Raw genomic sequence first — 16,377 nt, 5'->3', positions numbered from 1 at the left:
TGAGGCGAAACACACACACCCATGCCCGAGGGAGGACTCGAACCTCCGCCGGAACCAGCCGCACAGTCCACGAGTGCAGCGCCCGAGAACGCTCGGCTATCTGCGTTGTTCGTTTCCATTTTATTTTAATTCGTGTGAGTATTTTCCGACTACAAGGTACTTTTATCTGACAAATCAAATGCGTAATGGTTACGTGTTTTTTATTCTCTTGCCTATTATTTTACTCTTTACCATCGTAATACACTCCTGGAAATGGAAAAAAGAACACATTGACACCGGTGTGTCAGACCCACCATACTTGCTCTGGACACTGCGAGAGGGCTGTACAAGCAATGATCACACGCATGGCACAGCGGACACACCAGGAACCGCGGTGTTGGCCGTCGAATGGCGCTAGCTGCGCAGCATTTGTGCACCGCCGCCGTCAGTGTCAGTCAGTTTGCCGTGACATACGGAGCTCCATCGCAGTCTTTAACACTGGCAGCATGCCGCGACAGCGTGGACGTGAACCGTATGTGCAGTTGACGGACTTTGAGCGAGGGCGTATAGTGGGCATGCGGGAGGCCGGGTGGACGTACCGCCGAATTGCTCAACACGTGGGGCGTGAGGTCTCCACAGTACATCGATGTTGTCGCCAGTGGTTCGCGGGAGGTGCACGTGCCCGTCGACTTGGGACCGGACCGCAGCGACGCACGGATGCACGCCAAGACCGTAGGATCCTACGCAGTGCCGTAGGGGACCGCACCGCCACTTCCCAGCAAATTAGGGACACTGTTGCTCCTGGGGTATCGGCGAGGAGCATTCGCAACCGTCTCCATGAAGCTGGGCTACGGTCCCGCACACCGTTAGGCCGTCTTCCGCTCACGCCCCAACATCGTGCAGCCCGCCTCCAGTGGTGTCGCGACAGGCGTGAATGGAGGGACGAATGGAGACGTGTCGTCTTCAGCGAGGAGAGTCGCTTCTGCCTTGGTGCCAATGATGGTCGTATGCGTGTTTGGCGCCGTACAGGTGAGCGCCACAATCAGGACTGCATACGACCGAGGCACACAGGGCCAACACCCGGCATCATGGTGTGGGGAGCGATCTCCTACACTGGCTGTACACCTCTGGTGATCGTCGAGGGGACACTGAATAGTGCAGGGTACATCCAAACCGTCATCGAACCCATCGTTCTACCATTCCTACACCTTCAAGGGAACTTGATGTTCCAACAGGACAATGCACGTCCGCATGTATCTTGTGCCACCCAACGTGCTCTAGAAGGTGTAAGTCAACTACCCTGGCCAGCAAGATCTCCGGATCTGTCCCCCATTGAGCATGTTTGGGACTGGATGAAGCGTCGTCTCACGCGGTCTGCCCGTCCAGCACGAACGCTGGTCCAACTGAGGCGCCAGGTGGAAATGGCACGGCATGCCATTCCACAGGACTACATCCAGCATCTCTACGATCGTCTCCATGGGAGAATAGCAGCCTGCATTGCTGCGAAAGGTGGATATACACTGTACTAGTGCCGACATTGTGCATGCTCTGTTGCCTGTGTCTATGTGCCTGTGGTTCTGTCAGTGTGATCATGTGATGTATCTGACCCCAGGAATGTGTCAATAAATTTTCCTCTTCCTGGGACAATGAATTCACGGTGTTCTTATTTCAATTTCCAGGAGTGTAGTAAAGGAAGGGAAACGAGTACGAATGTACGTCATCATCATCATCATCATCATCATCATCGTCATTTAAGACTGGTTATGCCTTTCAGCGTTCAGTCTGGAGCATAGCCCCCTTATAAAATTGCTCCATGATCCCCTATTCAGTGCTAACATTGGTGCCTCTTCTGAAGTTAAATCTATTACTTCAAAATCATTCTTACCCTCTACTGCTGAACCCATGAGTCTATTGGGTAACCATGTATCTCCCATGCGTGTAAGATGACCCCACCATCTAAGCCTGTTCGCCCTGACTGGTACATCTATAGAGTTCATTCCCAGTTTTTCTTTGAGTTCCCCATTGTGGACACCCTCCTGCCATTGTTCCCATCTACTAGTACCTGCAATCATCCTAGCTACTTTCATATCCGTAACCTCAACCTTGTTGATAAGGTAACCTGAATCCACCCAGTTTTCGCTCCCATACAACAAAGTTGGTCGAAAGATTGAACGGTGCACAGATAACTTAGTCTTGGTACTGACTTCCTTCTTGCACAAGAGAGTAGATCGTAGCTGAGCGCTCACTGCATTAGCTTTGCTACACCTCGCTTCCAGTTCTTTCACTATGTTGCCATCCTGTGAGAATATGCATCCTAAGTACTTGAAACCGTCCATCTGTTCTAACTTTGTTCCTCCTATTTGCACTCAATCCGTTTATATTTCTTTCCCACTGACATTACTTTCGTTTTGGAGATGCTAATCTTCATACCATAGTTCTTACATTTCTGATCTAGCTCTGAAATATTACTTTGCAAACTTTCAATCGAATCTGCCATCACAACTAAGTCATCCGCATATGCGAGACTGCTTATTTTGTGTTCACAAATCTTAATCTCACCCAGCCAGTCTATTGTTTTCAACATATGATGCATATATAATATGAACAACAGTGGAGACAGGTTGCAGCCTTGTCTTACCCCTGAAAATACTCTGAACCATGAACTCAATTTACCGTCAACTCTAACTGCTGCCTGACTATCCATGTAAAGACCTTTAATTGCTTGCAAAAGTTTGCCTCCTATTCCATAATCTAGTAGAACAGACAATAACTTCCTCCTAGGAACCCGGTCATATGCCTTTTCTAGACCTATAAAGCATAGATACAATTGCCTGTTCCACTCATAACACTTCTACATTATTTGCTGTAAGCTAAAATCTGGTCCTGACAACCTCTAAGAGGCCTAAACCCACACTGATTTTCATCCAATGTACGTCAGGACGAGAAATAAGATTCTAAAGATTTTTTTGTAGCATGAACGAGGTGGGCTACAGAGAACTCTGTGAACGTTGAGATGAAACAGAGAGCATGAAACAGCTACAGTATTTGCCGACACTGTGCAGATGGTGATCCAGAGCCATAAACGCTGCACACTCCTTCAAAGTATCACATGGGGATATATCTAACTGACGGGGTGTTTCAGGTTGGAGTGGAATGAACTTTCTTGGGCAATTTAAAAACAGAGTTTGTAAGTAGGCTGTTTAGGTTTTTTTATTGGTAACACCGCCCCCACGTAGCGCTCTGTATGAAAAAGACTGGCTGTGCCGTGTGCAGTCTGTTGCTGGTTTGCATTGTTGTCTGCCATTGTAGCGTTGGGCAGCGGCAGCTGGATGCTAACAGCGCGTAGCGTTGCGCAGTGGGAGGTGAGCCGCCAGCAGTGGTGGACGTGGGGAGAGACATGGCGGAATTTTGAAATTTGTAAGAATTGGTGTCACGAATTGATATATATATTATGACTATTAAGGTAAATACATTGTTTGTTCTCTATTAAAATCTTTCATTTGCTAACTGTGCCTATCAGTAGTTAGTGACTTCTGTAGTTTGAATCTTTTATTTAGCTGGCAGTAGTGGAGCTCCCTGAATTGCAGTAGCTCGAGTAACAAAGATTTTTGTGAGGTAAGTGATTTGTGAAACATATAGGTTAATGTTAGTCAGGGCCATTCGTTTGTAGGGATTTTTGAAAGTCAGATTGCGTTGCGCTAAAAAATATTGTGTGTCAGTTTAAGCACAGTCGTGTACAATTGTTCTAAGGGGACGTTTCAAGTTGTCAGAAAGAAAGAGATGCAATGGACTTTGGTAAGCTAGTTATGAACATTATTGTTGGAAAAGGTGGGCCGGCCGCTGTGGCCAAGCGGTTCTAGGCGCTTCAGTCCGGAACCGCGCGACTGCTACGGTCACAGGTTCGAATCCTGCCTCGGGCATAGATGTGTGTGATGTACTTAGGTTAGTTAGGTTTAATTAGTTCTAAGTTCTAGGGGACTGGTGGCCTCAGATGTTAAGTACCATAGTGTTTAGAGCCATTTGTTCCATTTTTTTTTTAAAAAAGAAGGGCTTTGTAAGAAGTAAAAATGTCATTTGATCTGAAACAAGAGTATCATGCATTACTTACGAACAAAAAACCAATTATAACGTAGTTTTAGTTATTTAACCAGAAACAACCGATTGTACAAAGAATCGAATCGAATTCAGCCAGGGACTCCTGATTACAAATGGATTAGTGTGACTGTTAAACGTGCAGGCGCGAACAAGTATAAAATTATGATTATTATGTAAATTGAAGGTGGATGGCGGAGAAAGTTAGTATGCACTGAGATGACAAGTGCCATGGGATAGGGAAATGCACATATACGGTATGGCGTACACAAGGCGGAAATGGGCAGTGCACTGGTGGAGCTGTCGTTCGTACCCAGACGATTCAAGTGAAAAGGTTTCCGGCGTGATTATGGCGGTCGACGGGAATTTACAAACTTTGAACGCGGGTTGGTGCTAGACGCATGGGACATTTCATTTCGGAAACCGTTAGTGAATTCAATATTCCGAGAGCCACAGTGGCAAGAACATGTGTGGAATACCATAATTCAGGCATTAATCTCTTAGCAGAGGGCAATGACTTTCACTTAACGACCGAGATCAAAAATGGCTCTGAGCACTATGGGACTTAACATCTGAGGTCATCAGTCCCCTAGAACTTATAACTACTTAAACCTAACTAACCTAAGGACATCACACACATTCATCCCCTAGGCAAGATTCGAAACTGCGACCGTAGCGATCGCGCGGTTCCAGACTGTAGCTCCTAGAACCGCTCGGTCACTGTAACGACCGAGAACAACGGCGTTCGTGTACAGGTGTCAGTGCTAACAGACAAGCAACACTGTGTGAAACTTCAGAAATCCATGTGAGAAGTACGACGAACGAATCCATTAGGACAGTGCAGCTATATTTGGCGTTAATGGGCTCTGGCAGTAAATGACCGACGCGACTGCCTTTGATAACAGCACGAAATCGCCTGAAGTACCTCTCCTAGTCTCGTGCCCAAATCAGCTGGATTCTAGGCGACTGGAAAACCGTGGCCTGGTCAGATAAGTCCCCATTTCGGTTGGCAAGAGCTGATGGTAGGGTTCGAGTGTGGCGCAGACCTCACGAGGCCATAGACCCAAGTTGACTAATGGCACAGTGAGAGCTGGTAGTGACTCCATAATGGTGTGGGTTCTGTTTACATGGAATGGACAGGGTTCTCTGGTCCAACTGGTCATTGAGTGGAAATGGTTATGCTCGGCTAATTGGAGACTATTTGAGGCATTCACGTGCTTCATATTCTTAAACAACGGTGGAATTTTTATGGATGGCAACAAGAATCGTTCGCCATTGCTTTGAAGAACATTCGTAAATGAAAATGGCTCTGACCACTATGGGACTTAACTGCTGAGGTCATGAGTCGCCTAGAACGTAGAACAAATTAAACCTAACTAACCTAAGGACATCACACGCATCCATGCCCGAGGCAGGTTGAAATGGTTCAAATGGCTCTGAGCACTATGGGACTTAACATCTATGGTCATGAGTCCCCTGTAACTTAGAACTACTTAAACCTAACTAACCTAAGGACATCACACACATCCATGCCCGAGGCAGGATTCGAACCTGCGACCTTAGCAGCTGCACGGTTCCGGACTGAGCGCAATAACCGCGACACCACCGCGGCCGGCCCGAGGCAGGAGCGTAGCAGTTGCGCGGTTGCAGACTATAGTGCCTAGAACTGCGCGGCCGCCACGGCCGGCCATTCGTCAATGATTTGTCCACACAGATCGTCCGGCACGAATCACGTGGAACATCTATGGGATATAATCGAAAGATCAGTTGATGCACAAATTCCTGCACCGACGACACTTTCGCAATTATGGACAACTGTAGGAGCAGCATGGCTGAATATTTTTGAGGGACGTCGCGTTCCTGCGCTATGCAAGGAGGTCCGAGAGGATATTTGGAGGTGCTATATGGCCTTTGTCACCTAAGCGTACTTAACAAATGGTTCAAATGGCTCTGAGCACTATTGGACTTAACATCTATGGTCATCAGTCCCCTAGAACTTAGAACGACTTAAAACTAAGTAACTTAAGGACATCACACAACACCGAGTCATCACGAGGCAGAGAAAATCGCTGACCCCGCCGGGAATCGAACCCGGGAACCCGGGCGCGGGAAGCGAGAACGCTGCCGCACGCGTACTTAACAGTTTTGTTATCTCTTTCTCCTATTCACTCCGTCTTCAGGCCACAAGTGGCCCATCGGGACCATCCGACCGCCGTGTCATCCTCAGCTGAGGATGCGGATAGGAGGGGCGTGTGGTCAGCACACCGCTCTCTGTGACCGGAGCCTCTACTATTCGGTCGAGTAGCTCCTCAATTGGCATCACGAGGCTGAGTGCACCCCGAAAAATGGCAACAGCGCATGGCGGCTTGGATAGTCACCCATCCAAGGGCTGGCCACGCCCGACAGCGCTTAACTTCGGTGATCTGACGGGAACCGGTGTAGCCGAGGCAGGATTCCAACCTGCAACCGGAGCGGTCGCTCGGTTCCAGACTGTAGCGCCTAGAACCGGACGGCCACTCCGGCCGGCTGTAAATCTTTAATAACGATTTTTTTTTTTGTTGGCTTGAAATATTCTCTGGGATGTCTATCTTGTAATGTTCAATCCATTTTCTCAAGAAACTTCGTTACCGAGTTACAAGGCGATTTGTGAAAAAATGTCAGCGAAAACCATTCACAGAGGGCAAAAAAATTATCGAAACGTAATATGAACGTGAGGGGCGTTATGGAGATAGTGAACGTGCTAGAGCTCGAGATCTACATCTACATGACTACTCTGCAGTTCACATTTAAGTGCTTGGCAGAGGGTTCATTGAACCACAATCATACTATCCCGTTGGTAGCTTCTGCTTCACAGGAAAACCAAGCTGTGACGCATGTCTATTTGACAAGAGATGCGACTGTGAGTATTCTAAGACAAATTGTGTCAGGTGTTTGTACAATTTCACTGGATAATTTCGGTATTTCCAGAATGAGATTTTCACTCTGCAGCGGTGTGTGCGCTGATATTAAACTTCCTGGCAGATTAAAACTGTGTGCCCGACCGAGACTCGATCTCGGGACCTTCACCTTTCGCGGGCAAGTGCTCTACCATCTGAGCTACCGAAGCACGACTCACGCCCCGTCCTCACAGCTTTACTTCCGTCAGTATCTCGTCTCCTACCTTCCAAACTCACAGAAGCTCCCTTGCGAACCTTGCAGAACTAGCACTCCTGAAAGAAAGGATATAGCGGAGACATGGCTTAGCCACAGCCTGGGGGATGATTTTAACTAATGTGTTGTACCGTTCATCTTGGACGATGGTTAATAAACCGTGTAGGTCTTAGTGGCTGCGCGGTTTGAGGCACCATGTCACGGATTGCGCGGCCCCTTTCGCCGGGGGTTCGAGTCCTCCCTCGGACGTGGGTGTGTGTGCTGTTCTTAGCATAAGTTTGTTTAAGTAGGGCGTTAAGTCTAGGGATCGATGACCCCAGCAAAATGGTTCAAATGGCTCTGAGCACTATGCGACTTCACTTCTGAGGTCATCAGTCGTCTCGAACTAATTGAACCTAACTAACCTAAGGACAGCACAGACATCCATGCCCGAGGCAGGATTCGAACCTGCAACCGTAGCAGTCGCTCGAATCCTGACTGTAGCGCCTAGAACTGCACGGCCACTCCGGCCAGCGATGACCTCAGCAGTTTGGTCCCTTAGGAATTCACACACATTTGAATAAACCGAAAGCGGTAGCTGATTAGAGAAAAATAACTAGCTGGTCGTTACAATGCATTTTACAAACTGTAGGCTTAATGGCAAAAAAGTTATTTTTATGTCATATTTTTACAGTTGACAAATTTTTCGATTTTTTTGCTTTACTTGTACTGCGAAACCTTGCTTCGTGCCAAATTTTATGATTATAAGTCCATGAGGAGTACCGTGTAGGTTTTGATGAGTGAGTTTGCAAGCATCAAAAAGAGCGACAAAAATAGCCATATATTTTAACTGCATTGGTTCACAAGCTTAAATGTCTTGCACCACCAACAGACTGCACCACTTGGTATCCGAGATAAATTCCATATTGACACGTCTACGCGTTGCTGAGGCAAACGGTTCTTACGAGGGTAAACCACATTAGGAGGTTCAAAAAAATCCCATTTTTTATTGCATAAACCGTTAGCTTAACTATCCAAGAATACGCTGTCAAAATTTCAAAGGAAATTCGCATTCGTCAGATTCTTCTAATATACAGGGTGTTTCAAAAATGACCAGTATATTTGAAACGGCAATAAAAACTAAACGAGCAGCGATAGAAATACACCGCTTGTTGCAATATGCTTTGGACAACAGTACATTTTCAAGCGAACAAACTTTCGAAATTACAGTAGTTACAATTTTCAACAACAGATGGCGCTGCAAGTGATGTGAAAGATACAGAAGACAACGCAGTCTGTGGGTGCGCCATTCTGTACGTCGTCTTTCTGCTGTAAGCGTGTGCTGTTCACAACGTGCAAGTGTGCTGTGGACAACATGGTTTATTCCTTAGAACAGAGGATTTTTCTGGTGTTGGAATTCCACCGCCTAGAACACAGTGTTGTTGCAACGAGACCAAGTTTTGGACGGAGGTTTAATGTAACCAAAGGACCGAAAAGCGATACAATAAAGGATCTGTTTGAAAAATTTCAACGGACTGGGATCGTGACGGATGAACATGCTGGAAAGGTAGGGCGACCGCGTACAGCAACCACAGAGGGCAACGCGCAGCTAGTGCAGCAGGTGATCCGACAGTGGCCTCGGGTTTCCGTTCGCCGTGTTGCAGCTGCGGTCCAAATGATGCCAACGTCCACATATCGTCTCATGCACCAGAGTTTACACCTCTATCCGCACAAAATTCAAACGCGGCAACCCCTCAGTGCCGCTACCATTGCTGCACGAGAGACATTCGCTAACGATATAGTGCACAGGATTGATGACGGCGATATGCATGTGGGCAGCATTTGGTTTACTGACGAAGCTTATTTTTACCTGGACGTCTTCGTCAATAAACAGAACTGGCGCATATGGGGAACCGAAAAGCCCCATGTTGCAGTCCCATCGTCCCTGCATCCTCAAAAAGTACTGGTCTGGGCCGCCATTTCTTCCAAAGGAATCATTGGCCCATTTTTCAGATCCGAAACGATTACTGCATCACGCTATCTGGACATTCATCGTCAATTTGTGGCGGTACAAACTGCCTTAGACGACACTGCGAACACCTCGTGGTTTATGCAAGATGGTGCCCAGCCACATCGCACGGCCGATGTCTTTAAATTCCTGAATGAATATTTCGACGATCGTGTGATTGCTTTGGGCTATCCGAAACATACAGGAGGCGGCGTGGATTGGCCTCCCTATTCGCCAGACATGAACCCCTGTGACTTCTTTCTGTGGGGACACTTGAAAGACCAGGTGTACCGCCAGAATCCAGAAACAATTGAGCAGCTGAAACAGTACATCTCATCTGCATGTGAAGCCATTCCGCCAGACACGTTGTCAAAGGTTTCGGGTAATTTCATTCAGAGACTACGCCATATTATTGCTACGCATGGTGGATATGTGGAAAATATCGTACTATAGAGTTTCCCATCCGCAGCTCCATCTGTTGTTGACAATTGTAACTACTGTAATAAGTTTGTCTGCCTGAAAATGTACTGTTGTCCCAAGCATATTGCAACAAACGGTGTATTTCTATCGCTGCTCGTTTAGTTTGTATTGCCGTTTCAGATATACCGGTCATTTTTTAAATACCCTGTATGAAGGTATATCAAGGGATGAATTACTCGAGAGATATGTAGGTGGCCACCCACAAAATGCGAATGAAAGTTTTAATTCCACTATTTAGCGATTGGCTCCTAAAAACTTGCACTCCGGACTAAAACTCATTGAATTGGCATCGTATTTAGCAGCGGGCTTATTGAATGAAGGAAATTCATCCTTTCAGGTGGTCATCAACGAGGCAGGAATCGTAGTAGGCACGCAAAGCTTCAGTTGTGCCGAACAAATGGATAACCAGCGCGTGAGACGGCAGAACCGACGTAGTTCATTGGAAGCGAAGGAAGGTCGGAAAGTTGGGAAAGCACTGCTGCAAGCGTAAAACGAATCCTGTGAGGAACAAGAAGGATTGCTGCATGGTGCTGGAAACGCAGATTAAGCGGCAAGCAATTTACATTATTGTTAACTTCATTGAATTTCTCGTTTTCGAAAATTTATTCTTCAAACGCGTTTATCTCGAAATTACTTTTTTCACGTCTCCGTGCAGTCTATCTCAAAAAGTATAGAACCGATCATTATGAAAAGTGATACTGTGATTCTCTATAAAATTACGAATTACACGAACCAACTTGTGAGATGATATCATGATTTTATGGGTATTTTCCTTTGCATAATTAGAGACAAAAAGTCGTGAAAATCGAAGTAAATTGTCCCAGCGCATTCACAATTTTTAATTTTCATTATTTTTACCTGCGTTGAGGTTCATATTGCCAGAAAATAAGTTATTAATGTACGAGGATTGGAACTTTAATAGTGGCAACAATTTATTTACAGCTCGCACAAAATAGATACGTGTTTCAAAGTTTTACTGACCTTCAGAGTAGACACTAGCATCGTGTATAACCCGTTGTCAGCGATGTTGAAATGAAATGAAATAAAATGATCGTATGGTGGAAGTCGTGGGATACTCTTAGCAGTGCCAGTTGACAGTTCAAGCGGCGCAGTCTATTGCCCGACGAATTTGTAGCAGTTCTGTAGTGAATGCCGTGAATTGTTTCTTTCAGTTTAAAAATTGAGTTTAGCTTACGAGGGCTTAAGTCAGGGGAGTGCAGTAGGTGGTACAGCACTTAGCAGCCCCATCAGTCGAAAGAAATCGGTAACTGTACGTGCTTGAGCATTGTCCAGCAAAATGATGGTCAGGTCCTGCAAAAAATGTCATCACTTCTGTCTCTATGCTGTTCATTTTTGGAACACAACCTACGACCAGCTTAGAGACAGAAGTGATGAAACCTTCTGTAGGACCTGACCATCATTTTGCTGGACAATGCTCAAGCACGTACAGTGAAAGCTGTTACCGATCTGTTTCGACTGATGGGGCTGCTAAGTGCTGTACCACGTACTGCACTCCCCTGACTTAAACCCTCGTAAGCTCAACACGATTTTTAAACTGGAAGAAACACTTCACGGCATTCGCTTCAGAACTTCTACAAATTCGTCGGGCAGCCGCTCGAACTGTCAACACAACCGGCACTGCTAAGAGTGTCCTACGACTGCCACATCGCTGGCAACGGGTCATACACAATGCTGGTGACTTCTTTGAAGGCCAGTAAAACTTTGAAACAGGTATTTGTTTTGTAAGAGATGTAAATAAATACGAAGCGTGTTTTTTTAAGCAAGTGCCGCTTTGAAATTAAAAAAAAAAAGATATCTCAAAAATGACTCTGAGCACTATGGGACTTAACATCTATGGTCATCAGTCCCCTAGAACTTAGAACTACTTAAACCCAAGGACATCAGACAACACCCAGCAATCACGAGGCAGAGAAAATCCCTGACCCCGCCGTGAATCGAACCCACGAACCCGGGCGTGGGAAGCGAGAACGCTACCGCACGACCACAAGATGCGGGCGCTAAGATATCTCAATAATTTTATTTTTACATGAAAGCCTGTACGTTAATCTACTGTTCTACATAATTTGCGTCAATATTGAGGCACTTGTCATAACGTTGTACCAGTTTTTGAACACATAGTTAACCACTGCATCAACCCTGTTTTGCCGGCCGCGGTGGTCGTGCGGTTCTAGGCGCTGCAGTTCGGAACCGCGGGACCGCTATGGTCGCAGGTTCGAATCCTGCCTCGGGCATGGATGTGTGTGATGTCCTTAGGTTAGTTAGGTTTAAGTAGTTCTAAGTTCTATGGGACTGATGACCACAGATGTTAAGTCCCATAGTGCTCAGAGCCATTTGAACTATTTTTTTGAATCATTGTGCATAATAGGCTCAGTGACTATAGACACACAAATAATGCCAAGTAATTCGAATAAATAAAATATAACAGAAAAAATTTTGTCTTTCAAGGTGTTTCGAATCGTTACTATAAATTCACCATGCTTCCCAGCCCTTCCCGTGCACCATTACACTATCAGTGATATGTCAAACAGATTGCTTGCAATTATACCTACATCAAATTTATCTATATGTCTAATAACTGTCACTCTACGCTTTTTGATATTCGAAATGTTGTAGGCTTACTTGCGTTTCTTAATATGATTACTGTACATGACCAGAGAAACGTATGTTATAAAAAAGGTGCAATTTAACTGAATGATTTTCACATATTTATTATTTTGAATGTGAATAGTATGCGTTGTTTTATTGATGGGTTAGTGTTTATAAAGCAGATGTTACGCCATTTCGGAATAGGACAGTCAGATAGAAACGAAGCTTGGTTTTCGGGTATCTTAAGCTTCATGCTATCGCTTGTCAAAAAGACTTCGACTCCCTTGAAAGTGTTTCACGAAGTGGTATGTTGTGTTTCAGTACCTGTGCCGACCCCGAATCTCGTCCGAACATCACTGTTTCGATACAATTAGTCCGTTCCAAGCACAGGTGGACTGAAACAGCATTATTTTGAAACAACGATACAGTTTCTGTGTCTGGCTCGAGATCGAATCTGGTCCGGTTATCCGAGACAGGGGCGGAATGAAACACCACTGTTTCGAAACAGAGAACCACAGCCGTTCCGAAACACTGAAACCGTTCCACGTATCTATACACTGTATCGAATCACGGAAACACTGCCCAAGTCTAGTGTCTATGTTGCGAGTGTCTCGAGAGTTTGTTTATAGTTGTATGCGCTGTGCTAGTTGGTGCGGGACAATCCAAAGTTTGAATTCGAAGAGACAAGGAAAATCTGAAAATAGAAATACCTAAAGAACGTGAAACATCGCTTAAGAAGCATCTTCCATAATGATTGATTACTAATGCTAGTCCCCGAAGTGGAGTCTATTTGAAAGACTTGCACAAGACTCGTGAGTAAAATAAAATGAAAAGAATTTTTTTACTTAAAATTTTTTCGCCGAACTAGTCGGTTAACCGTTTAACCATAACCTCCCGCTTTGTAAAAATAGAGCTCCGACAATGTCACGGTGTATTGGTCACGATAGGCCTCGAAACTAAATTGTTGGCAGTATAGGCACCGCCTAAAATATTTGGCTGGCCGGATACCGGGGATGTCCGGCCAGCTAACGCGGGCCGGTTTGCCGGGTCTCACAGGCCGGTTTCGGCCCGCGGGCCGTACTTTGGAGACCCCTATAAGGGTTCCGGTTCTACCGACTGAGAAACGGAATCCCAAATAATCGTTTATCACTAGATGTGTTGTGGAGTTTTGGGACTCACCAGAGGCCAGGTAGAGAGCCAGCGTGGCGAGCACGCACAGGGCGACGGTGGAGCGGAGCATGGCGGAGGGTGCCTTCTGCGGAGGACGGCCGTACAGTCCAGACTCCGGCGGTGGCGCTGCCGGACTGAGCAGATCTCCGGTTCCAGCGGGCGCCGCCTGGAAGGCAGGAGCGATCGCCTGTGACCGGAGAAAGCCGCGCCGGTTTTGTTCTTCCGGCGCTAAAAACTGGCGCTGCTCGCCTTCTCCGCCAAACTCTCTTCTGCGAGGGCCATCCCGAAACTAATGCCTCCCTGTTTCCTGTGTCGCCTTTCAGTGTCCGAGTCGGACCGCGTCGCTGTGCTACCAGTTTTTTTGCCTTGCTGGTTTCGTCTATACAAGCGGCAGCAACGAACTGTTGAGTTTCCTTTTTCATTTATTGTTATTTCAGTCCCCTTGCCCCATTTAGGGCGGAGGGGGGCTTGAGCGGTGTAACATTTCGCTCTTCGGCCAAGATCGTTTAAAAAAATACAGGACGATTATAATTAAACTTTCAAAGCGCTGTCAACGGTATATTAGTGGAGAAGGGGGAAAACGTATGCCAGAAGGAAAAAAATAGTATGAAAATTGATCAGCAGATGGCGCCGTATGTGTCAGAGTTGTTGTTGTTGTGGTCTTCAGCCCTGAGACTGGTTTGATGCAGTTCTCCATGCTACTCTATCCTGTGCAAGCTTCTTCATCTCCCAGTACTTACTGCAACCTACATCCTACCGAATCTTCTTAGTGTATTCATCTCTCGGTCTCCCTCTACAATTTGTACCTTCCACGCTGCCCTCCAATGCTAAATTTATGATCCCTTGATGCCTCAAAACATGTCCTACCAACCGGTCCCTTCTTTTTGTCAAGTTGTGCCACAAACTCCTCTTCTCCCCAATTCTATTCAATACCTCCTCATTAGTTATGTGATCTACCCATCTAATCTTCAACATTCTTCTGTAGCACCACATTTCGAAAGCTTCTATTCTCTTCTTGTCCAAACTATTTATCATCCATGTTTCACTTCCATACATGGCTACACTCCATAAAAATACTTTCAGAAACGACTTCCTGACACTTAAATCTATACTCGATGTTAACAAATTTCTCTTCTTCAGAAACGCTTTCCTTGCCATTGCCAGTCTACATTTTATATCCTCTCTACTTCGACCATCGTCAGTTATTTTGCTCCCCAAATAGCAAAACTCCTTTACTACTTTAAGTGTCTCATTTCCGAATCTAATTCCCTCAGCATCACCCGACTTAATTCGACTACATTCCATTATCCTCGTTTTGCTTTTGTTGATGTTCATCTTATGTCCTCCCTTCAAGACACCACCCATTCCGTTCAACTGCTCTTCCAAGTCCTTTGCTCTCTCTGACAGAATTACACTCTTCTTCCTCTCGCGTCTGTCACGTTCGCCATGACTGTCTTGATGCAGGATCGCGCTCTGCTTGTAAAGCTGTATTACAAGAATGAGTACTGTGTACCCGTCGCTCTGCACAAGTTCTGGACACTGAAGGGTTTGAGAAAAGGTGTTGGTCGGATGACTGCTGTGGGTCTGATTTGGAACTTCCAAAAGACGGGTTCTTTTGGTGTGCAACCTGGTAGATGGAGGAAACGAATTGATTCGACGTTAGTAATGGCCGCTATCGACAGGGGATCTTAAGTTGATTCCGTATTTCTAGATTTCCGGAAAGCTTTTGACACCGTTCCTCACAAGCGACTTCTAATCAAGCTGCGGGCCTGTGGGGTACCGTCTCAGTTGTGCGGCTGGATTCGTGATTTCCTGTCAGGAAGGTCGCGGTTCGTAGTAATAGACGGCAAATCGTCGAGTAAAACTGAAGTGATATCAGGTGTTCCCCAGGGAAGTGTCCTGGGACCTCTGCTGTTCCTGATCTATATAAATGACCTGGGTGACAATCTGAGCAGTTATCTTAGGTTGTTCGCAGATGATGCTGTAATTTACCGTCTAGTAAGGTCATCCGAAGACCAGTATCAGCTGCAAAGCGATTTAGAAAAGATTGCTGTATGGTGTGTCAGGTGGCAGTTGACGCTAAATAACGTAAACTGTGAGGTGATGCACACGAGTTTCAAAAGAAATCCGTTGGAATTCGATTACTCGATAAACAGTACAATTCTCAAGGCTGTCAATTCAACTAAGTACCTGGGTGTTAAAATTACGAATAACTTCAGTTGGAAAGACCACACAGATAATATTGTGGGGAAGGCGAGCCAAAGGTTGCGTTGCATTGGCAGGACACTTAGAAGATGCAACAAGTCCACTAAAGAGACAAGTTACACTACACTCGTTCGTCCTCTGTTAGAATATTGCTCCGCGGTGTGGGATCCTTACCAGGTGGGATTGACGGAGGACATCGAAAGGGTGCAAAAAAGGGCAGCTCGTTTTGTATTATCGCGTAATAGGGGAGAGAGTGTGGCAGATATGATACGCGAATTGGGATGGAAGTCATTAAAGCAAAGACGTTTTTCGTCGCGGCGAGATCTATTTAGAGTTTCAGTCACCAACTTCCTCTTCCGAATGCGAAAATATTTTGTTCAGCCCAACCTACATAGGTAGGAATGATCATCAAAATAAAATAAGAGAGATCAGAGCTCGAACAGAAAGGTTTAGGTGTTCGTTTCTCCAGCGCGCTGTTCGGGAGTGGAATGGTAGAGAGATAGTATGATTGTGGTTCGATGAACCCTCTGCCAAGCACTTAAATGTGAATTACAGAGTAGTCATGTAGATGTAGATGTAGTGGAAGCAGCGGCCACAGCAATGCAGGAGGAGACGGGTGGTGGAGTGCCAACGTGTGGTGCACGGAGAATTGCCCGAACATTGGGCAATCCCGTGAGCACGGTGCTAGAAATCCTGCGAAACACCCT

General features: G+C 45.9%; 1 protein-coding gene across 2 annotated transcripts in view; it reads right to left on the bottom strand.

The window, feature by feature from the left end:
* The window catches only part of LOC126295284 (procollagen-lysine,2-oxoglutarate 5-dioxygenase), a 508,510-nt gene extending 494,914 nt beyond the window's left edge, over nt 1–13,596 (bottom strand). Inside the window, exon 1 of one of the 2 annotated variants that reach the window (XM_049987713.1) lies at nt 13,475–13,596. In XM_049987713.1, coding sequence (XP_049843670.1) covers nt 13,475–13,535 — 61 coding nt within the window. In that variant the 5' untranslated portion in view covers nt 13,536–13,596. The remainder of the gene's footprint in view (nt 1–13,474) is intronic. The other variant, XM_049987714.1, reaches the window with a different exon arrangement.
* Nucleotides 13,597–16,377: the final 2,781 nt, after the last annotated feature.

Source organism: Schistocerca gregaria, chromosome 11 (genome assembly GCF_023897955.1).
Source record: "Schistocerca gregaria isolate iqSchGreg1 chromosome 11, iqSchGreg1.2, whole genome shotgun sequence".
Lineage (NCBI taxonomy): Eukaryota > Metazoa > Arthropoda > Insecta > Orthoptera > Acrididae > Schistocerca > Schistocerca gregaria.
Note: the sequence above shows the minus strand (reverse complement) of the source record. Positions and strands in the feature narration are given on the sequence as shown.